Source organism: Dipodomys merriami, unplaced genomic scaffold (assembly GCF_024711535.1).
Source record: "Dipodomys merriami isolate MVZ:Mamm:240054 unplaced genomic scaffold, mDipMer1.0.p SCAF_22, whole genome shotgun sequence".
NCBI lineage: Eukaryota > Metazoa > Chordata > Mammalia > Rodentia > Heteromyidae > Dipodomys > Dipodomys merriami.
The window spans coordinates 14,043,512-14,067,351 of NW_027203604.1; the positions used below are offsets into that span (position 1 = coordinate 14,043,512).

Below are 23,840 nucleotides of genomic sequence, written 5' to 3' on the forward strand. Positions count from 1 at the left end.
CCACATGGATGAGAGTAGTCATGAGCCATGAGGCTTCAGGAGGTGGTGGCCGGCTGTGGGCTCCATGCGGACCAGCCCCACAAGCAACAGGTTAGCTTGCTGTGGATGAAATCTTTTCCCCATCCCCACGATCTGCACTGGAATCCAGAACACCCAGACCTTCAATGTTCATTGTGAAAAATCAGCCCGAGGCTACAGCCCTGATGGCCCTGGCACCCCCCCCCCGTTTTCTCCCCAATAACAGCTCAATTAATAGGGGTACAGCTCCACAAAGAAACTAGGAAAAAAATGCAACCACAAAGTGCCCCATAGGCCTGTGATGTTGATGGGTTTTTTTTTCCATAAAACTGATAATATTAAAAATACAAAGTTCAACTTTACAAAACAAGAACAATGCCAAAAAATGAAACAAAGAAACCACACACATACATAATTCTGTTAACAGGTAAAGCACATCTCACCGAAAATAGAGAACTGAGGCTTGGTCTCACACTGACATAGTGGGAATACAATTGACAAGACAGTTAAGATCAGCAGTGCCTAGGCTGGGTGAGGTGGCTCATGCTTGTCATCTCAGCTACTCGGGAGGCAGAGATTGGGAGGATTGAGGATTGAGGTACAAGGCCAGCCCCAGCAAAAAGTTGGCCAAACCTCACCTTCCCACCCTGATCTCAATAAACAAGTTGGGCATGGTGGCTCACACCTGCCATCTCAGCAAAAATATATAAACTTATCTGAAAAATAGCTCTCTCAAAATGGCTTAAACCAAAAAATAAAATAAAATAAAAATTAAAAAAAAAAAAAGGTTAGGGAGAAAGACAGAAAGACAGAAACATTTAGGAAAGGATGCATGGGTAGATATTCCATGTTTTATTTTAATACATCTCATTAGTTTTCATCCTGCTAGGAAAAACAAAAAAAATACCGTCACAAAGTCCCAACAGTTTAACAACAGCAGCCTCCTGTGTTATCGGCAAAAAAAAAAAAACAAACAAACAAAAAACAAAAAACAAACAAAATCCTCCAAGAGATAATTAAAAAAATTTTTTTTAAAAATGCTAGGCAGAGAGTAAAAAGGAAAGCTTATAATCACTTTATGGTGTAAAAAAAAAAATCCACTTAAGGCTCTCAGGAAGGCCCCGTGCTGACTCAAGCGAGGAAGTATGTTTTTTTGTTTTTTTTGGGGGGGAGGGGGGGCTCCCGGACAGCTCCCATGTACTCCAATCCCTGTGTCCCCTCGAAGCCAGTGACCCCTGCAGTCCCGAGCTGGCCAGTGCCAAGGGCAGAGGGGAGCAGAAGCCAATCTGGGGGCAGCATCACCTCCGTTCCTCAGGGCGGCCCTTTGCCGTTGTTGGCGTTAGCTAATTTGTTGGAGTCCGTGGTGTTTCTGTGTTTTGTGGTTTGGTGTTGGGTTTGGTGATTATTTTTTTCTCTTTTTCTGACAAGGAAGTGTCTTACTGTCCCACCCAAGTGCTACAATACTTCCTTTGATGTGACATCGAACAAATGGACACTGTCTCTTTGTTCTCCGGGGGATTCTTGAACACAGTTTTTTGTTTTGTTTTTTTTTTTGTTGGTTTTTTTTTTTTTTTCACGGAAAAGAACAAAGACCGCACAACTGGCCATAAAGCACCGTACATAGTAGGTCCAGGAATGTAACACGCCACTACATCCGTGTCCCGAGAGGGCTGGGGGGGCTCATCCTCACCTCACATCTGCAGAAAGAACGGAGAAGACAAGAGGCTGAGAGGCCAGGACCAGCTGATGGAAAACACGGACACATCTGGCCCCATCAGGCCAAATACACACCACACGAGTCTTAATAAAAATTTCAAAAAATAAGTAGAAATAAATCAGGTTTGCCATGTGAACCCCATTGGCCATATCCTCAAAGGATTATTAGGACAAGGCTCATAGCATCACATTAGAACCCAACACTCCCATTGTGCAGATGGGGAAACTGAGGCACAGCGGAATTTTGTTGTTGTTGTTGTTTGCCCTTCTCTAAGGACTTGGATGTGATTTCTGGAGCTCTGCCAGCCAATTGGAATGCTGGGGGGGGGGAGGAGAGGAACAAACACACAGGACACTGACTGTGATCAGGTACAACCATGCTGAACTGTGTTGTTTGTTCTCTGTTTCCCTTTTTTCTTTTCTTTTTGGTGCTGGCACTGGCTGTGTACTCTTGCTTGGCTTTTTTATTTTTTAATGTATTTATGCTCAAGGCTGGACCACTTGAACCACACTTCCAGTTTTTTTGTTTTTTGCTGGTTAATTGAACATAAGAGTTCTCACAGGCTTTTCTGCTCAGGCTGGTTTTGAACTAGGATCATCAGCACTGGACTTGTTTATTGTTTTCATATTTGCCTGCAAATACATGCTCGGCAAATACTCTGCACTGAGCTATAACCCCAGCCTACACTGAGCCCCTTAACAGCTCATTCCCCACCCCACCCCCCAAATTCACATAAGCCTCTCCACAGCAGACATTCCAATACGGGCACCACCCACAGCCAGCAGCCTGGATGCTGGTAGGCAGCAAGTATGCTGGTCTCTCACTGAAGGGGGGGGGGGGGGAAGTCCCTGTCACCAGCTGGCCCATCTCAGCCAAACTCACAACAGAGAAAACAGTTGACCTCCCCCCCCACCCCCCCGTACCCCCCGCACCCAAAGTGGGCCCTTAAGCATCCCTGCGACTCCCCTCAGGAGCCAGGGTTCTCAGACACTATCTCTAAGGAATCTCCTCTAGCCCAGAACAATTATTTGTTTTGGATGCCCCAGAGCTCCACGTGCCAAGAGGAAGGCCCAGCAGAGAGGTTCCAGCCCTCCTGGACCAGGCAGGCTGCCACCCAGAAGGCCAGGCCCCTTTTCTGTTTGGAGAAGCAGCAGGCCTCTCTCCAGACACTCCTCACTTCCCAGGATGGCAGGTTGAAAAAGCAGAAGTCCCTGGATGGGATTTTGGGGGAGAGTTCTCCCTTCACAAAGGTTCTTGGGCCCTTTTATCTTCCAGCCTAGAGAGCCAGTGTGATGGCTGAGCTCAGCAGCCACTACAAGCCATGAGGCAACTCTGAGAGGGAAAGCCTCCAGCTCCAGGAAGAAGGGGCACCCATGTCACCTCCGACTGCCTCACCTGCCACTGTCTCCTAGTCTTAGATCTTGTAGGTACTTGGCTCTCCATCCCTGTCAGTGCTGGGGTACACAGCCAAGCACCCTAAACTTTTATAAAACTCTTGTAGCTCCACTGAGCTATCAGCAAATTTTGTCTCCAATCTGTCAGGCCGCAGTTTGTCCATCTGACAATGGGGTGAGCAGCAGGCTCAATGTAATCCCAGCTAGTGAACTGCAGAGCCAAGTTTGGCTTAGAATCAGGAATTGCGCTGTTTCTCGCTGCCTGTGTTCGATCACGAAGGAAATCAAGCAGCAAGGAGACCCAGAGCGCAGCAGGCACCCACCGGAAGCACACAGACCCCTCTGGGCCAATCAGGACCCACACTGGTTGCCCCACCCACAGAAGCTGATTGGCTGATCAGTACATCATTGATTTTTTTTTCCCTCCCCTTTGCCCCCTCCTCCCTGCCCTGCAAGCAGGGCCTACCTTGGTCTGGTGCTTTATGTGGGTTTTAACCTTTTCCTTTTCCGTTTTTTACCTGATTCCCTACGCCTTCCTGTTGAGGAGAAGGCAGGGTGGTGAGCAGCCTCAGGGAAGGCCATCAGTGCAGCCATAAATACCTAGGTGTTTTATCTTTTTGCAAGAGAGCTCCAGCCACCCCTGCCAGACACTTTGGGGTGCCTCTGCACCCCAGGTTGTCAGAGAACATGAGGACCTATCACCTAAGGGTGAAGGTCAGCATCCACATCCCCACCTGCTCCTCGGCCCACCTGGACGGGCAGCCTGGCAGGCCTGAGAGGAGACCCAAGGCTCCTGGGTGGCAGGTCACCATCTCAGCCTGTTAACCAGGTGCCCACCCTCCTGTTCAGCTTCAACTCCCTCCATGTGGTCATCCAGCAAGAGCCCCCTAATCCGGTCTGCGAGGACCCATCTTCAGTGATGGTGACTGACTCACCAGTCTCTTCTTCCCGATGGTCTGGATTCAGGCTGGAGGTTGCACATGCACACTCCAAGTGCTCCTCTAGTCTCACCTGGACCTCTTTTAATTTTGGCTTCTTCCTGACGTATTCAACTTTGGCCACCTGCAGAGGACAGAGCCCACACTAAGCACCCTGAAGACTGAAGACAGGAGGGGGGGAGGTGCTTTCTGGACAACCTAGGCTGGTGCATGGGGGGAGGGAGGGAGAGAGAAGAGACTGACTTTGACCTCTGACCCTACCTGGTACCCTCCCCTCCCTGACCAGGTGAAGAAAGGTGACAAACAAGTTCAGTCTATTTCCATTTAAAAAGAAACATGGAGCTGGGTGTGCCCATGGCTCAAGCCTATAATCCTAGCTACTCCGGAGATGAGATCTGAGGATCATAGTCAAAACCAGCCCAGGCAGAAGTCAGTGAGACTCTTTATCTCCAAATAATCACTAAAAAGCTAAAAGTGGGGCTGGGAATGTGGCTTAGTGGTAGAGTGCTTACCTAGCATGCATGAAGCCCTGGGTTTGATTCCTCAGTACCACAGAAACAGAAAAAAAGCCAAAAGTGGTACCATGCTCAAGTGGTAGAGTGGTAGTCTTGAGCAAAGGCTCAGGGACAGTGCCCAGGTGTGAATTCAGGCCCCAGGACTGGCAAAAAATAAAATAGGCCAAGTGCCGGTGGCTCACACCTGTAATCCTTGCTACTCAGGAGGCTGAGGTCTGAGGATTGATGTTCAAAGCCAGCCTGGGCAGGAAAGTCTGTGAGATTCTTATCTCCAGAAAACCAGAAGTGGCACTTTGGCTCAAAGTGGTAGAGAGCTCACCTTGAGCTGAAGAGCTGAGGGACAGCTAAGACCCAGGCCCAGAGTTCATGCCCCATGACCAACAAAAAAATAAATAAAATTAAAAATTTAAAAGCTAAAAGTGAAGTGCTAAGTAAAGCACCAGCATTAGGCAAAAACAGGCAAGCAAGAACACAAGGCCCTGAGTTCAAACACTTGTATAAGCACAAAAATAATAAAATAAACAGATAAATAAACCTAAACAGCCAGACGTGGTGGTGCATTCCTATTGTCCCAACACTTGGGAAGCTACGGCAGGTGGGTGGATCATGAATTAAAGGCCAGTGTGGGCTGCAGAAAGAGATCTGTTCAATAACAACAGTATAATAATAACACTAAAGCTGAGTGCTGATGGCTTTCACTTTTATCCTAGCTACCTGGGGAGGCTAGAGAATAAACAGGAGGATCATGGTTTGAGGCCACCCTTAACAGAAAGATTCACAAGACTCCATTTCAGTGGAAGAAGATAGTGGTGGTAGTGAGTGCCTGTCATCCCTGCTATGATGGGAAGTGTAAAATAAGATCGCTGCCCAAAGCAAGATCCTATCTCGGCAAATAGCCTGTGCAATAAAAGGCTGGAGGCGTGGCTCAGCAGTAGAGAGCCAGCCTAGCAAGCTCCAAACTCTGAAAGTTCAAAGCCCAGTATGGGACGGAGGACAGAGAGGAAAGGAGGGAGGAAGAAGGGAGAACAGAAGTTGGGGAACCCCTATGCCCTGCCTATCCACGATCCAGAGACTCTACATGAGGACCCCTCCTCCCAGAGGTTACAGCCCCCACCGGGCCCTGTGCATTGTGCATACATACATGTATACACACGTGTGCACAGGAATACATGCTCCCATCATGGACATGCAAAGCCCACTGCCCACACAGGTGACACTCACCCCACCACAAGGCGGCACCTTCACCCACCCCAGTGTGGAGGGACTGGTTAGGAGACGCTCTGCCCTCCTTCCTTGGAGCCCACACACCCACTCAGTCCTCCTGACCATGCCACAAGAAGCAGTATAATCACCTCCACATACAATAAAGAGAGCCAAGGTACGGCGAACTCCCCTCCCCAAGGTGCCCATCCCTAACCACCAGGCTATCTGACCACCAGTGGATCATCCTGGAGCCAAGAGCCACCATCCATCGCAGCCCAAGGAGCTACAAGGGTATCTGTATCCCAGAAGTAGCCCCTAGGGATGCCTCCCCTTCACCATTCAACTGGAGAAACTGAGGCTAGAAAAGACCCAAAGCCCATGATGGGCTGCTAGGCAGGAAAGGTTGGGGAGCACTAGTACCTAGTGAATGAGACCCCCAGGTGGAGACCAGATGTCCAGTCCTGGCTTCTAGGGTAGCAGTCAAGAAGGTAAGAAAAGCCCATTTGCAGAAGGATCTGGAATGGCGGGGGAGGGGAAATCCCCTATACACAGGGGTTGGCCCTATACCCGAGGCTGGCAGCACCTCTAGAAGCCTGGGGAGCAGGCCTGGCCAGCCCTGTCATGTGCCACCTCAGCTGCATTAATGGTTAACCTGTGGTGCAAAGGGTGCTGGATGCCCGGCGGGTGTGTAAAAGGCTCAGAGCTGCTTCAGGTGCGAACACAGCCTGCCAGGTATGAGCTCAGCGCCGAGGGCGTGGGGCCCCGGGGCAGGGGGCAGCCCCGGAGGTTTCACTACGTCAGGAGGCAGGAGATGCCAGCCTGGAGCTAGGCACTGCTTCCTGGATAGATGGGGCTGTACACACATACCTGGGGCTCCAGAGCAGCCCCCCTCCCAGACCCACAACCTGCCCTTCCCCAGGTGCTTGAGCTTAGGGGAGCCTAGCCTAGCCCCCACCAGCCCACAACTAGTTCTTGCTCAGATACCTGGACTCTAGGGAGGCAAGGAACAGCCCCTCCACCACTGGCCCATGGTCTGCCCAAGTGGGAGGAAGTCTGTATCCTATGCTGTCAGAGGCCCCGCAGCCCTACCCGGGAAAATGGGGGCACAGGTGCCCCCCCCCCACAGGAGGTCACCTGTGCAGAAGCACCTAGAACCAAGCCACAGGGCACTTGTAGGAGCCAGCTACACTGACAGGCACCTGTTATTCCTTCCAGGATCTGCTCAGGGAGGGGACCATGTGTCCCAATGCTGAGCACAGTGCCTGTACCCTAACAGCCAAGAGAAATCCACTCTCCCCCACCTTCTAAATGGAAGAGGTCCTCCGATGGAGAGGTTTCCATCCCAAGGATAAGCCCCAGAAAGTTTCAAGAGCAGCATGGAGGGAGGGCACCAGGCTCTGCCTCAGCCCTCCAGAATCAAGAACCACAAATATACCAGACTACAGAGTGGAGCCCAGAGTCCCCTCCCCTCTCCCTATGCTGCTTTAACCCAAAGGGGAGGACCCACTGACCCCCTTGTACCTCCAAACCTGGGGCTGGACCCAGGTCTTACAGTTCAGGCAGGGCTCTGGTCTTACAGACTTGACCTTGGATGACCCCAAGGTCAACAGCAGCCTCTCCTAAGATCTCCACCACAGGGCAGATCCTAGAGCCTGAGCCCTGCTTGGTGAGTCCTGGTTCCCCCTAAGCTTTTCCACTGAGCGAGGCAGGTGCTATGGACCCCCTACGGTCACCTGAAGGGCTGCTTGGCTGGGGGAGCCCACTTTTCTCTCCAGACAGGTCCATTTTTTATCAGAGACAAAATAAACAGCGATTTACGACCCTACCTGCTCAAGGAATGCCAGGATTCCAGAGACTCCGCCACCTCTGTCTGACAGGAAATGCCTACATTTTTCTCCCAAGCACATGTTAGGAATTTTAAATTCTCAAAGCCTGCCTCAAGCTAGGCACTGGGTGGCTCTAGCCTGTAACCCTAGCTACTCAGGAGGCTGAGATCTGAGGACTCTAGTTGGAAGCCAGCCTGGGAAAGAACGTCCAGGACTCTGATTTTCCAATTAACTACTTAAAAGCTAAAAGCAGAGCTGTAGCTCAAGTGGTACAACACCAGCCAAGCAAAGGCTAGAGGTTTGAGCTCAAGCCCCGGGACTGGCACAGAAATAAAATACCTCTTCCGCCGATAGTCAAGTCAAAAAAGGAAGATACTAATATCCCCAACACTCCTACTTATACCCCTAGGCCCCACAATGGGGGCCCTCACACCTGTTCCAGCCACACAACCCACCCCTCCTCCCTCTGGTTCATGGAGAGTACACACCAGACACTCCATTCCCACTACTGCCATAAGCTCCCCTGCCTGCATGCTCCTGTAAATTCACCCCAAAACATTACCCAAAATGCTAGCATCCAGCTGCTATAGGGAGCCCCAGGGGGGAATTCTAAACACACCAGTGTCATGTGATTGATAAAACTGAGCCCCACGCTATACAGAAGCCAGTTGTGTGCACAACTACAGCCCATTTCCCAGATGAGAAAACTGAGCAGACCCTTGCCTGGAGTCCCCAGGGTTCTGTTCTTCTGTCTGCTTTGGAAACCTGCAGCTTGAACTTGGAAACAATGGAGCCTAGCAGCTGAAGAGACAGAAGCAGGAAGATCCAGGTCAGAGGCCAGCCTGGGCAAAAGTGTAAGACCCTATCAGAAAAGCAAACTAAAAGCAATAGGGCTGGAACATGGCTCAAGTGGTAGAGCACCTGACTAGCAAGTGTGAGGCCCTGAGTTCAAACCCCAGTAGTGCTAAGACAGAGGCGTGGGGAGAGAAGAGGGGGAATGGAAGAAGAACAGGCAAAGCTTGGCTTTGAGACCCCAAGACAGTATTCCAAGTGTCCAGTTTTACAACCCTTGGAAAGAAGCCAACCACAACCTTCAAATTAGGCAACAGATGAAAGACTGGGAGCTCCACTCCCCGTGGCTGAGGAACTCACACAGCATTAGGACAGTGATCCCAGACTATAGGGTGCATATCTCAAGAGACCTGGGCCAGGACTTCAGCTTCCTTGGCCTCCTCCCCTTGGGGAAGAAGGTGCCCCGCCCCCTACTTCCCTCAAGAATGAGAGAAAAATAGCACTAACTCCAACCCCAGCCAGCACTAGGTAGAGCTCTAAAGGAAACCCAATCAATGCAGGGTCAGATGGGCCATAGCCAAGTACCCTGGGTAGGTCTCATTGGCCAGACACAGTTGGCCATGCCACTGTACATCTCTCCCTTGCAGCTCCCATTGACTACCTTACTTCACCCCTCCTTCACCCCACCTATGTATGGGCCAACCAAGTGCTGGCCATCCCAGGCACAGGAAAGCCATCTAGGCCTGGCCACCTGTCTGTACCCAGGGGACAGCAGTGACCTAGTGATGTCAGCAGGGTATAGTAAAAAGACTAGGACTATACTACATGTGTCCCCAAGAAGAGCCCAGTTCTCACCCCCACACCCCCCACTCCAGTCTCACCTAGGGCAGTAGCTAGAATATCCAGTCCTTGGGAATCACCAGGGGCTGGTCATCAACCTTAGCATGTATATCAAATGCCACACAGCCTAGGTGGTGCCACCAAGCAGGCTACCATTGAGCCTACAGTGGGTGGTTCCCCAGCCCGGGCCACATGGGGTAACCATTCCTGGACTTAAAACTGTCCTGTAGCTGGGCACCAGTGGCTCATACCTGTAATCCTAGCTACTCAGGAGGCTGAGATCTGAGGATCACAGTTCAAAGCCAGCCTGGTCAGGAAAGGCTGTGAGGCTCTTATCTCCAATAAACCATCAGAAAACTGGAAGTAGGGCTGTGGCTCATGTGGTAGAGCACTCGCCTTGAACTGAAGAGCTGAGGGACTGAGTCCAGGCCCAGAGTTCAAGCCCCATGACTGACAAATAAAAAACTATCCTGTGCAGTGACAGTAGCCAGGAAAGACCATGGATCAAGCATTACAAGGACACAGGAAGAGCTGGATACAGTGGCACATGCCTATAACTTGGGAAGCTGAAGCACTTGAGAAGCTGAGGCAGGAGGATCCTAAATCAGAGACCAGCCTTGACTACATTGTGAGGCCTTGTCTCAAAAATAACAACAATGAAAAAAAAGTTCTTAGGGGGAACAGGGGTAGTGGTAGAGTGTTTTCCTAGCAGGTGTGAGGCTCTAGTTTCAATCCTTTGTACCCCAAGGGGAAAAAAAAGCCAAAGAAAGCAGGGCAATGTTGGCTCTGGCCTATAATCCTAGCTACTCAATAGGCTGAGATCTGGACTCTCAGTTCACAAAACCAGCCTAGACAGCAGGCTCACTTCCAATTAATCAGCAAAACAGCTGGGCTGGAGGTATGGCTCAAATGGGTAGAGCAGTGCCAGCCAAGAACAAGGAAGCCAAGCGAGCAGGAGGCCCTGAGTTCAAACACAGGTACTGGCAGGGGATAAAAATTTTTTAAAGCAAAAGCAAAGCAGAGCTATAGAAACTGGAACCCAGCAAAGTGGGAGGGGCTGCCCTTGAGTTTCCCCTGCCAGCCTGGCCCCTCCCCGTGTCTATTCCCACAGGGGCGGAGCTCTAAATGCATCTGGGATGTCAAGGCTACCTCTTTTCCATCCAGCTGAGCACCACCCTGGCTCCCAAACCAGCCTCCTGCACAGGCCTCCACAAAGACCCTCCTGTTCCATGACCTTCTGTCCCTTCTCCCACAGCCCCCCGAGGTCTGGGGCCGGATGTCCCCTCCTCACTCTTGGGGGGGGGGGGGGCTGGAGGATGCCCTCCTCAGGAAGAAGCCTAGGATGAAGGCTGGCTCTGGTTTGCAAGACTCAGTCCCTCTTAGTTGTCTGGGACCCTGGTGGGTAGAGGAGATAAAGCTATAGTCCCAGCAACATGCAGGGGAAAGGCCTCTCTGGGGATCCACCTGGCTCCCTCGGAACAGATGCTTCTGGTCCTTTGAACTGGAAGACAGGGTGGGGTCATGGGGCTCCCAGATGCTGGGAACCAACCCCTGAGTCACACCTTGACATTACCACCAAACTTTCTGAGGGCACATTTTAGGCACCAAGAGTTCCTCTGCACCCATACAGAACTCCTACCCATTTCCTTGCCTGCATGTACCCAAGAGGCCAGGCCCTGGTGGCTCAAACCTATAATCCCAACTACTCAGGAGGCTGAGATCTGAGGATCGAGGTTCAAAGACAACCCAGGCAGAAAAGTCAGTGAGATTCTTATCTCCAATTAGCCAGAAAAAAAAAGCAGGAAATAGGGCTGTGGCTCAAGTAGTAGAGCACCAACCTTGAAGGCAAAAGCCAAGTGACAGCCATAAAAACTGGAACCTAGTGCCAACACCAAAAGGGAACAAGATGGCAGATGGGTCTGCATAACTACCCAGTACCCTAACAGTGGGAGCCCCAAAGTCCAAGGAAAAGCAGAAGAGTAGAACTGACAAGTAGTGGCAGGAGGGTGTGGCTTGTGCCAGGGACAGAGTCCCAGGCCGCTTGAGCCTAGAGGCCCAAGGTAGCAACCCTTCCCCGCTATCACCCCATCCACGAGTAGCAACTGCAGGCTCCCAGACAAGCCCCCCAGGCCCAGGAAAACCCAGGGCTTTAAGGGGAGTGTCTGGCCTTAGAGATCCTGGCACTGGAATGTGGAATTTGCTCTTAATCCCCAGAGCTCCATGGGGACCAAGTCCCAGACAGAGGTCATGGTAGGTTCCAACCAAGAGAACTAAATGAGGCACCTGTACGGCCTGCTGAGGACTGGTCCTTACTAAGAAAAGGGCTCCCTAACATCTTCTTCCAGTGTTCAGGGTCCAGCAGAGACAGGGTTGGGGGAGTAGGGATGGAATGGATTTTCCATAATCAAAGAATGGGACTAAGGTTACTACCGGAATTGACATCCTCAAATATTAATTCTGGAGACCCTTCACCCAAGAGAGAAAAACCTTAAAGCCAGATGCCCAGCCAAGGCATAGCTCTGTTGAGAGTATCCAGCCCCTTAGCCCATCCATGGCTGTCTAGTCCCCCTGGCTCTGACCCACTCACTCCCATAAATCAAGTTAGATAATCAGAAATGGAAAACCAGTTTCCAGACAGCATCGAGCTCTGAAAGCTCCAGACTTAACCATACCTCACAAAAGCCTGGAGATGCCCGAGTCACATGACAGCCATGCTCAGGTTGAACCCACAGGGGTAGGAAACCCTCTGTCCAGCAGAAGCCTCAGCTCTGGAGCACATCTGACCAGCTTCAGACCCACTGACAAGAGGGCATGTTGCCAGGTGCTGGTGGCTCATACCTAACATCCAAGCTACTCAGGAGGTTGAGAACTGAGGTTTGAGGTTCAGAGTTAGCCTGGGCAGGAAAGTGCATGAGACTCTTATCTCCAATTAACTACCAGAAAACAGGAAGTGGAGCTGTGGCTCAAAGTAGTAAGAGTACTAACTTTGAGCAAAATGCTTACGGAAATCATTCAGGCCCTGAGTTAAGCCCCACAAGCGACCAAAAAATAAATAAAGTGGGTATATGGGTCACAAGGCAACAGACTAGACCCAATAGCCATTGGTCAGGCCAAAGTCCACAGACCCAATGCAGCTCCTAAGAGATCTACAGCATCAAAATGGTCCCCCAGACCTTAGAACTATGGCAAAAATCAGGTGCCAGTAGCTCATACCTGTAATCCTCGCTACTCAGGAGGCTGAGATCTGGAGACCACAGTTCAAAGCCAGCCTAGGCAGGAAAGGCCATGAAACCCTCATCTCTAATTAATCAGCAAAAAGCTGGAAAGTGGAGCTGTGGCTTAAGTGGTAGAGTACCAGCATTGAGTAACAAAGCTAAGGGACAGTGCCAAGACCCTGAGTTCAAGCCCCAGTACTGGCAGGAAGAAGAAAGAAGAGGAGGAGGAGGAAGGAAGAGGAAGAGGAGGAAAGAGGAAGGAGGAGGAGGAAACAGGGCAAGAAAGAACCATGAACTATCACTGGATAGTCAGCTCCACCAGCCCGTCTGGAAGTATGCTGAACACTGGCCCCTCGTGAGCACAGGCTGGCAACAGCTCTGCCCTGCCTTCATTCCAAATCCACCAGCCACCCGAGGACACTGGCCAACAATCTGAGGACTGGCCAGCAAGACCAGGTTACAGGCTCACCTTGACACTCCGGTGGTGTACCCTGGAGGGCTGGCATTTGACGCTGCTCGTGTTACAGCAGCCGGTACAGCGCTTCACCTCCACACATGGGGGCCAGATCAGGAAGTTGGCAGACGTGGGGTCTACCTGGCTCCGAGGTATCTCATAAATGACCGTCCTGGTCTTACAGACCGCGGGGATGGCTTCCTCTGCAGAGCAATGATGAGTGAATGATGAGTGACTACCCGAATCTCCCGGGCAACACGAGCACATACTTTGCAGAGTTTGTGAGGAGGGTGGGGTTGGTGGGGTTTTTTGGAGCCAGAGCTTGAAGTCAGGATCTTGCTCTCTTGCCTTTTTCCACTCAAAATTGGAGATCCTCAGATCTCAGCCTTACGATCAACTAGAATTACAGATGTGAGCCACCACTGCCTGGCTGGCTGAGTGGAGTGCTGGTGGCACCAGAGGCCATCTGACAGCAGAAGGAGCGAGGCTGGGGTAGCCCCGGGGACAGGACTCAGCAAGCTGTGTCTGTGCAAGGCTCACGTCAAGAGGGTCAGAGGGCAAGAGGACAGGCTCAGCCTGATTCCCTGTGCACCCTGGGGCCAAGAACTTGGTCTTATAGGACAGAGAGGACAGCTGTTTCCTGCCTATCCCCCCAGGTGTGGCTTGCAGATAAGGAAATCCTCAGGGGATGCTAGAATACACACTGGACTCCCTAAACAACCCCTTCATAGCTATGTCAGCCTCCAGGCTCAGCTGGTCAGTATGTAGTGGGCACCTGGCCATGCCCAGCCATGACAGTTGCCAAAAGGGCCAACCTTGCTGGCTGGCCAAAGGCTTAGGGATCTGGCCCAGCTCTAGAAGGCACCCATGTGCTGCTTCTTACTGCCATAATAGCACTAAGATGCCCTGGATCCAAGACCCAGAGTTGGGGTATGCAGGAGGCCCAGCCCAACAAGCCATGTCCAGACTGTGTGTGTCGGGGGGGGGGGGGGGGGAGGGGAGGTGACACTGAAGAATGTCTGAACCTAATGGAGATGGACTCCAATAGGATCAGGAAGGCAGGACAGCACTCCTCAATCCCCACCATGTCCCTCTCCTTGTCCATATCTCCCCATTGTGAGACTCAGGTGATCACCCTCTCTGGGCTTCACGGAGTCCCAGGAATAAGAGGCCTTTCAGTAACTCTGAAGATGTCCTGCAAACAGAGGAGTCACCCGAACCCTGCTCTACAAATTCAGGAAAGGCCACTCCACACCTCCAGCCCCAGCCATAGCCCAAGGCTCTCCAGGTGGCAGGGGCTAGGAAAACCCAGCCAGAACACAGAGCCAAGAAGAGGCCTTGAGCCTAATCCCCATTTGGCTCATGGATGCCCACCCCTCACTTCAGTCTAGACAAAGGATGCTGGAATACTAGCTGAAGGCTTTTTGTGTTCAGTTGCTGTTGCTGTCCCAGTATTGGGGAGGCTTGAACTCAGGGCCTGGGTGCTGTCCCTGAACTTTTTCACTCAAGGTGGGCACTGGACCCCTTGTACCACAACTCCATGTCCAGCTTTTTGGTGGCTAATTGGAGATAAGAGTGTCATAGACTTTCCTGCCTGGGCTGGCTTAAAACCTTAATCCTAGATGGGCGCAGGTGGCTCACGTCTGTAATCCTAGCTACTCTGGAGGCTGAGATCTGAGGATTGTGGTTCAAAGCCAGATCGGGCAGGAAAGTCCATGAGACTCTTATCTCCAATTAACCACTAGAAAACTGGAAGTGGCACTGTGGCTTAAGTGGTAGAGCGCTCACCTTGAGCTAAAGAGTGTAGAGACAGCGCCCAGGCCCAGAGTTCAAGCCCCATGACTGACAAAAAAAAAGAAAGAAAAAATCCTCAGATCTCAGGCTCCAGAGTAGCTAGGATTACAGGCATGAGCCATCAATGCCCAGCCTAGAGGGCATTTTGACTTTGCTTAAAACAACCCCAACTCCTGTCACCTAACAATCTTACCCACATACTACTCCCAGTGTTGGTAACTGAATCTCAAGAGAGGGAGATTGACTAGGTTAAGGTCACACAGCAACGAACAGCTGGACAATAAGAAGGCATTTCTCTCAGATGGACTGTGATAGACCATAGCCTCAACACCCCCCGCCCCAGGAAAGCACAGGCCAGGCCTTGGGGAAACCCAACTACACCCCTCAAAGGGAAGCCTGTATGGAGCCAGCCACAGAGTCAAGTCATGGGGAAGGATGTCCATGAGCAGCTAGCCGCTGGACATCCAATTGTACCCCATTTTCCTGCTGCACGGGGGGCCATTCTGGTGTTTGCATTCATTAGGAACTGGAAGTTAAGCTCAGCCACGTTTTCTAGCAAGGCCTCTTGGCAGACAGGCCCTGACAGGACCTGGCACTTAAGGAATTTATGATGCTTCTTTCCATGGCAGAGGGGCAGGCAGGAGACACGCCGTGGAGGAGGAAGAGAAGAGGAGAGCAGAAGGCCAGAGCCTTTGTTAAGTGGAGGAGAGATCAGGTGGCTGACTGCACCCGAGGCCACACATTCCCTCCGCCAGGGGCCTGCCCCCTCTCCCACCCCTGACTGCGGTACTCACCAATGCTTCTCTTCCGCCGGATAGGCACAGGCCGCTTTTCGGGTGCATGCTTGCCACGGGACCCATGGGCTCTCAGGCTGGTTGCCAAAGCATCCTCAGCCCCTGTGGGTGGAGAAAAGCTGGTAAACCAGTGCCCACACCCCGATCTGCGAGGTTAACGGGTGTCCACACCTATGTGTGGCATCCTGGGGCCCGAGCTGGGGCCAGCCTTACAGATCAGCTTTCAGAGCCTCTTGGGGCAAAGGGCAACAGCTCAGCCCTCACTTCCCCACCCCATACAGCAGGGCCCCCACACCCTCCCCCCTACTCAGTAAGGCCCCCACTGCCCCCACCTCCTACACTGCAAGGCTCCTCATACTCCCACTCCTATTGAATAGGGTCCCCTACAAGCTCCCCAAAATTCATGATCCTTCACATTCTATCCCAGTGGAGACCCCTTACCCTGTACCCTACATAACAGGGTACCCTTTCCCCTCATGCAGCAAGGCCTCCCGTAGCTTCTACCCCTCAGGGTCCAGCCCAGCCACACAGCATGGTCCTCTTCTCCCTCTATAGTGCCCCAAACACTTTCAACTGGGCCAAAAGAAATGGCCTGTCTACCCACCAAGGACCCAAAATGCTATAGTCTTCTCTGGGCCTATGACAGACAAAGCTAAGGCCCTTTGGGGGAAGGGGCTCAGTCCGCGGACTCCCCTAGGGGGAGACTAAAGGTTGCCCTGCTGACCCACGTCCTGGGTGGCTCCAATCGTCAGGCTAGACCACAGATGCCCTCTCAGTCCCCTGTGGATGTGTGTATAGCCCCTCCCCACTCATGGGCCAGGACTTGATGAAGTGTCCTAGCCCCCAAGGGGGCATCGGAAGCAAGGCTCCAGACTGGGCCAGGCGCCAGCCCCCTCTGGTTCCTGAAATAAGCCTGCTCTGAGGGCCAGAGGCCATGAGAAAAAGCCAGGAGGACTGGGGGAGCACAGTTATGGTTGCAGACCTGAGGCCAGAGTCCCATAAAACAGCAGTAACAGTGAGGGCCATGAGCACTGGATAGGGTACAACCTAGAGATCACAGAACTAAGACACCCCCACCAAGAACTGCAGCCCCCACCCCCGGGACACCCCGGCCCATGCAAGCCACAGCACACAGCCTTAGCCAGGTCTCAGTGCTTCCTGGGGTCAGGGGAGGACACGCATTCTTGCCACTAACTAATATGAACAAAACTCCTCCTTGATTTGATGGAACACACATCTGAATCAATAAGGCTCATTAGCCTCCAGGCTTGGCTCTACAGACACAGCTGGAGATTTCTGTCCACCTGAGTCCTAGGTACCTAGTAATCCTAGAGACCTAGGCCCAGCAACTGAGACCCTCACAGGATCACTAAATCCCTAGCCTGCAGCCTCCTCTTCTGTTCAGGGCATCAAGATGCCCCAGCCCCTGGCCCAGTTTGAGACCTCTTTCTGCCCTGCTTTCCCAAGTTTTTGCGGGGTTTGTTTTTTATTGTTTTGTTCTGTTTCTTTTTTTTTTTTTTTACACTGTCTCCCAACCAGCTGGAGAAACCTTGGCTCCCCCGCCCTGCCCCCACGCCCAGATATGTGAACCCACACGTTTAAAATGAAAATTGAAAACTTTGCACGAGGTGTGAACCAAGCCTGAGCAGAGCCCAACTTTTTAAATGACTCAATGTTCCAATGCTTTTTTATTTGAAGACCCAAAATAAGATCAGAACAGAACTATTCATGTAGTAAGAATTTCCCATCAGCCAACTGTTACAAGAAGCTTCCCTCCCCTTTCACCAAAAAAAGTGTCACTATGAGTCATGTCCTAGGGGTCGCCATCACCAAACCAACAACTGGACTGCTCTTCGTATCCAGGAGAAAGATTAGCAGCAGCAGCATGATGGGGTGGGATGGGGGGACCCTTTGGTGACTTTTCTGTGTCACCCACATTGAGTCTCATACAACTACAGTAGATACTATTGGCCAAGGAAACTGAGGCCCACAGAAAAGACAACAAAGAGCTGAGCGCCAGTGGCCCATGACTATAATCCTAGCTACTTAGAAAGCTGAGACTTAGAGGGTCATAGTTCAAAGCCAGCAAGCAAAAAAAGTTGGGTAGCCTGCATCTCCAATTAACCAGCCAAAAAAAAAAAACCCAGACTAGAAGCATGGTTCAAGTGGTAGGGCACAGTGTCCAGAGTTCTAACCCCATCATCACCACCAAATAAAAGCAGCAGAAGCAGCAGTCTGATACTGGTGGCTCGTGCCTGTCATCCTAGCTACTTAGGAGGCTGAGATCTGAGGATCCTGGTTCAAAGCCAGCCCAGGCAAGAAAGTTCACAAGACTCCAACTAACCAGCACAATGCTGGAAGTACGAGCCTTGAGTGAAAAGTCCACCCCTTGCCCTGAATTCAAGCCCCAGTACCAACACAAGAAAAGAAAAACAAAGACTCCTAGCTAAGGGATCCATCAAGGCCAGCATCCAGCATACAAAGTCCAACCCAGGACTCTAGGCTGAACTAATGCAGAGAGGACCACTACCCTGACAGTCTATCAGTGCCACTGAAAACCAAGAACAGCAAGACTGACAACACAAGTCCTGGTCAAACAAAGCCATTCTGTCCCCGATCACCAGCCAAGCACTACCCCACACTCGTTGGGAAGTAGTGTGGGAAACGAGCTGAGAACTGCTTCACTCCAGCAGGAACTTAAAAGCTAAGCCATGAAACAGTGTAGGACAGTTAATCAAGGTCTCTATTTTGCACAGATGTCCACATGAACTCTGAGGACAGAGTGACTCCACCAACCCTGTCCTAGTTGGGTGTTAATGGCCCAGGACTGGGATGTTTATGTAACAGTTATTCAATGGCCCATGGGCACCTGACCAGCCCACTCTGGAGAACAAAGCTCATGGCTCCACACTACACCTACAAGACAGTGGGGACCCCCAAACCCATCACTACTGTCCCTGGCAGAATCATGGACATACTGATGTCTGCATCCAACGGTCACATGGGAAAGGTCACTTTGTGCTCCCTGTGGACCAGAACAAAAGCTCCCATCAAACAGCCCAGAAGCAGCAACAAGGCTGGGAGCAAGTCCCTTCCTCCCCCCATCTCCATCTATAAAATGGGATGCTGCAGGCTCCTTGGATAAGTTATATGCCAATCACAAAGCTCCACCTACTAAGAATGAGAAGATGATGAAGGAGGGAGCTGGGATACCCCCAAAAACCATTTCCTGCTCTCCTCTGGCAAGCTTCATCTGAGGCTAGACAGAGAAACACCGAGAGCCCACCTAAGGGTAGACACCTTTGGGAAAATCCAAGTGGGGTAAATCAAACTAGTTTTCCCCCTGGACCAGCTCTTCCCCACCCCCTTCCTCACCAGTCCCCTAAACAGTCATAAGCTCTCACTAGGACACAGTAACAGGCCAGGCAGCCCTGACTAGACCTAAAGAGAAACTACAGCCAAGAGGGCATATTACTGTCAACATTCTATTGGGGGGATACCCCCAATAAAATCTCAGGAGCCAGCAACAGCAACTACTGTCCTCAGACCAGAGATGGGAGTCCAGCAGGAAAGAAAGCTACATGGAGGTTTGTGTCCCCATAAAGAAGTCCCCAGTCAAGACTGGGGAGCAAGGAGGACACCAGAAACCCCCTAACTTGGCTCTCAGTTTCCCATTCATACTTCAAATTGCCAGGCAGGTGGTTGGAAGGAAAGCAGGTCAGTTCCACCTCTGCCTCCCCTCAGGACAGAAGAAGAGACATTCTTACTCAGGCAATTTGAATCCAGCCTGGCCAGGAGTAGGTGAGCAGTAAGTCCTGTCTGGAATCACTACAGGAGAGGCCCCAGCCCAGAAGCCCCTAGGCTAGGATACCAAGAGCAAAACAGCACAGAAGGACAAAGTAAAAGGAATTAATGGGTGGGGGTGGGGGAGGCGGGGCTGCAGCAACCTGAATAAGAATGGTCAGAACAGAAAGTGAATGGCTGATTTCCCCAAGGCATTTAAAGCCTGCAGAAGCAGGACTCTGGGCCTCACTTCTGGAGGGGGCAAGCTGAGCCAGGGGGACCACCTCAGGGAGGTACACCATCTTCAAAGTCATCTGGGGACCCTCAAATCACTGAGAAAGAGTGTTTGCCCAGCTACCCCCAGGCCAGCTTCTCTCCTCCAGGCTTGCAGATCAAGGGACCAGATCAAAATCCTCCTGGCCCAACTCTGATCTCCAAGTGAAATCCTACCCGACTCCTGATAAGGATCAGGCAAAGGATTTCCTGGGTCAAGAAACTGGAGAAACCAGCGGCCTCCTTAGAAAATGGTTTTGGCATGGAATGAAAACAGTTTGGGCCTCCCTACCACCATAATTAGGTACAAATTTCCAAATGACTAGGCCATGTGATTTTACTTAATTCCTCTAACCCACCCACCCCACCCCCCCTTGCTGAATAGAAAGGGGGGGTAATTAGCTTTAAAATTCTTCACTCTGGCTGCCTTTCGTTCCTTTTTCAGACTAGCTCATCTCAGGCTCTGTTCAGCTAAGTTTTCTCCAGGGTCTCCTGAAGACACTGAAAAGTTCAGCAAAGTCGTGGAGCTCCCAGCCAAGTGTTAATTTTGGAAAAGGGTTACACAAAGGAGAAGTCCTTGTCCCACACAACACACACACACACACACACACACACACACACACACACACACCTCCAACACCCCCTCTCCACCATCCCCACCCCATATCTCAATAGCGGGTCTAGGTTTAGTCCATGCCTTTAAACCAGGCAGACCCTTCCAAACTCTGCGTTTACAAGTAAACTATTTTCTAAAGTGGCTTGGCTCCAGGCCCTGAGGGTGAGCCCCCCAAAATAGCCCAGAGCACGTGCGTCTAAGGAAGCGCCTTTTCATTGAGACATGAAAAGAGGGGAGAGAAAAACAACAACAAAAGCAATCTACCGGCTGCCTGCAGCCACTGGAGCCCAACCCGCAGCTCACAGGGCTCACAAAGGGGCGCTGACCAGCCGCAGACGGCCCGCGCGCACCCTAGGGGACCTCGTCCCGCGAAGGTCTGCCTGTCACCCGGGGATCAGGGCTGCACGCCCACCCATCATCCTTCTGGATCGGGCCACTCCTGGTTTCCCCGGGCACGCGTTGGCCCGCACACCTGGCCGGAGCGCCGGCGCCCTCTGTGAACTTTGGGTGACACACGCGGCAGTTTTGGTTAAATCCTGGAGCGAGCACGCAGCCCTCGGGCCGCCGCTGGGAGAGAAAGTGGCGACTGGAGGAGAAACGCCTGACTCATGCGCCTGGGCGTTTATGGCCGAGGAGTGGATTCTGACCTTTCGGTGCGCTCCTGCGCGCGGCGCCCGGCCTGGCCGAGTGCGGGGGCCGGCTCTCTGCGCAGCCCTCTCCGCACGCCACCCGCGCCCTCCCCGCGCCAAGGGCAGGGGCGCGATTTACCTACGGAGTCTATCTCCAGGAGTCGCTGCAGGTCCCGGATGCTGTGGATCTGACTGCGAGCCAGCCGCTCGATCAGCTCACGGGGGATCTCCGCTTCCTGCAAGCAGATCACACGGTCAGCCAGCGCCAGCCCAGGGCCACGGTCCCGGCCCGAGAGATCCACGCGAGGCCGCGCGCGCCCCGCCCGACCCCTGCAGATTCCCTCTGGGCCCAGGAGAGGGAGGCTGGGGTGGGGCTGGGTGGGTGGGACTCCCAAGTCCTCCAACCCCATCCCAACCTGACCTTTGCAAAAACAAGCCCCCCAACCACCTCCTCTTCATGTTGAGACAATCAAAACAACCACCAAAATAAAACCACCCCAGCCCTCCCCAGGGGATCAGTTACAGGAGGTATGGCGGGGGAGGGGGCAGCCGAGGGAGCCTCGGAGTTTCTGGTTTAATAGTCAAATCGACATCCAGAAAGAACGGGGTCGAAATGCGTCACGGATCGACGACGAATAGTCACGGCAGCTCCAACACTTTAAATCTAGCCAGGAGGCTTAAATTTCACGCCCCAGAATCCAGGGGCCGAGAGAGAGGGTCTTCCCCTCGCCAACACACGCACGCACGCGCGCGCCCGAGCTCGCCCCACCCGGCTCCGGCCCAGACGCGGCCCTAGCGCCGACAAGGACTCCCCAAACCAGCCAGGGGCTAGAAGAGGCTACCGGGAAAGCAAGGGTTAAATACACACCTCGAGGCTTTTACCCAGCCCGGCCCGGACCACTCCCACCACCCGGCCTCCCTCCTCCCCCCTTCGCCCCCCCCCCCGCCCCATTCTCCCTCCAGATCTTTTTACAGGGAGTCCGGGGTCGCTGGGGGGGCGGATGGGAGGGGGCGGTGGCTCAAGCACTAAGTTCCCACGACAGGGGCTGGGGAAACTCATTCATCACAGCAAAGCTCCCGGGGACTCGTGGGATACTTGGGGAGGGGAGGGTACCCCAGCGGTAGGAGGGCGCGGGCGCCTGGCCGGGCCTCAGCTGCCTCGCTCAGCCACCTGTAAGCAGGCCCCGGGGCGGGCGGGACTTGCTCGGGCCCGGCGCCCAGCTGAGCTTGGAGACGGAGAACCCGGGACTGTGCTTCTCCGCTGCCCACCCTCCAAGCGCCCACCGCAGGCGCCTCTACCTGTTCACGAGCCGCCGTATTCCCCACCTACGCCTGGCACCGTCTTTCACACACATACACACCCCCTTTCCCCGCACCCCGTTACTGCAGAACCCGCTGCGCCCCCCCCCAAGCCACCGCTCTGGAGACGCGCCCGCGCCCCCCGAACTTTCTCCCCTCTCGTCCACCTCGCCGTTCCCCGTCCCTCCAAGGCAGAGAGACGCAACACGCTGGAAACTCACCAGACAACACTTGGGCATGGCAGAAAATAGAACCCAGTCGGGAAATGTTTTTGAAAAAAAAAAAAATCAGCCCCTCTAAGCAAAATCAAAATGCTCTCCGCAGAGCCCGGAGCGCCCCGGCCCCGCGGGCGGCCGAGGGGGGCGTGCGCCGGGGGAGGGGAGGGCGGGTTGGGGAGGGGGGTCATCAGAGGGGACGACGGGGCGCGGGGGTGGCACCCACCTCGGCCAGGGCATGGGCGAGGTATCCGCAGCCGAGGAGCAGCAGGCAAGCCCAGGTCCTCATCGCGTCCCGAGGCGCTGGCGGCTCGGCAGGGAGGCGAGGCCGCGGGGCGGGCGCTCCAGCCGGGCTCCTGTGGCGGCGAAATTCAGTACCATCCCTCAGGGAACGCGGCCCGGAGGAGGGTGGCGCGGAGAGCCGGGAGCCGGCGGAGCGCGCCCGGCGCGAGCAGAGAGTGCAGCGCAGGCGACGGCGGCGGGGAGGAACAGGGAGTGCGCGCCCGCCGCGCCGGGAGCCTCCTGGGCCGCCGGGTAGGGGGTGGGGACGGAAGGGGCGGAGGGCGGGGGCTGGGCTTCCTTGGTGCGTTCCCCGTGCTGGCCGCGGCCGCGCTCGCTCCCCGGAGCTGGCTTTAGGAGCGACCCGGCCGGTAATTCCGCATATTTGTGGGCATCAGTCCCGGGAGGGACCCCGGAGCGAGTCTGGAGCCGCTGCTGCACCAACGATCACCTGTCTGGACACCCAGCCGAGCCCTGGCTGCCAACTCGCCGTTTGTTCTCCCTGCGGAGGGCTGCGGACAACCCTACACGCCTATCGCCGCCGGCCAGCGATCGTCTCCGGCCTCCTCTAGTCGCCGATGCCCGATCGGGCACCAGTGCGGCCCAGCACGCCGGAGGCCCGGCGGCCTGCGTGCGCCCCTCCGCGGCGCGCCCTCGGCTACGGCGCCGCGCGCTCCGCCCTCCGCCGGCCGGGGCCGGGCAGCGCCCGCGGCCGCGCCGCCTGGCAGCCACCTCCTGCCCCGGGGCCTCGCTGCTCCGCCCGCACGGGCGCAGGGCCGAGCCGGCGCCGCCGCCGCCGCCGCAGCAGCAGCAGCAGCAGCAGAAGCCGCGGGGAGAAAAGGAGGAGGAGGAAGAGGAGGAGGAGGTGCTGGCAGGCCCAGCTCGCTGGAGTTGTGCGGGCTCCGCGGGGCGCGCGTGTGAAGCCGGCCGGCGGCAGGGAGGGGGGTTATAGCGCCGCCGCCGCCGCGCCCCTCCCCCGCCCCCGCCCCTCCCGCCTCCCTCGGGTTCCGGGCCCCGGACCCGCACCTCGGAAGCGCGCGGGGATCGTGCGGGCCGGGCAGGGCCCGGCGGCCACCGCCACTGCAGTGAGGACACACGCGCTCACGCAGGCAGCTAAATCCATCAACACCTCGCGCCCGGCTCCGATCCCAGACGCCGGGGCTTCCCGCGCGCCCCTCCCTCGAGCTTGCCCACCCTCCGGTGCCAGCTGCAATCCTGCGGCACCGGGCGGGGAGGGGAGGAGGCC

General features: G+C 54.1%; 1 protein-coding gene across 4 annotated transcripts; it reads right to left on the reverse strand.

Annotated features, from left to right (window-relative positions):
- Nucleotides 1-855: 855 nt before the first annotated feature.
- On the reverse strand, nt 856-23,638 carry Pdgfa (platelet derived growth factor subunit A). Of its 4 annotated transcripts, XM_070033373.1 has the most exons (8): nt 23,621-23,638; nt 22,542-22,671; nt 20,941-21,037; nt 15,501-15,602; nt 12,928-13,115; nt 4,065-4,191; nt 3,596-3,665; nt 856-1,715 (listed from the first exon to the last, which is right to left on the reverse strand). In XM_070033373.1, exons 2-7 carry the CDS (start codon nt 22,602-22,604, stop codon nt 3,610-3,612), a joined length of 633 nt encoding a protein of 210 aa, XP_069889474.1. In that variant the 5' UTR covers nt 22,605-22,671; nt 23,621-23,638; the 3' UTR covers nt 856-1,715; nt 3,596-3,609. The 4 variants fall into 4 exon arrangements, with proteins under 4 accessions (XP_069889474.1, XP_069889473.1, XP_069889475.1 ...); XM_070033372.1 differs by lacking the exon at nt 23,621-23,638 and having other exon boundaries at nt 22,542-23,180; XM_070033374.1 differs by lacking the exons at nt 22,542-22,671; nt 23,621-23,638 and adding an exon at nt 22,322-22,343.
- Between the last annotated feature and the right edge of the window lie 202 nt (nt 23,639-23,840).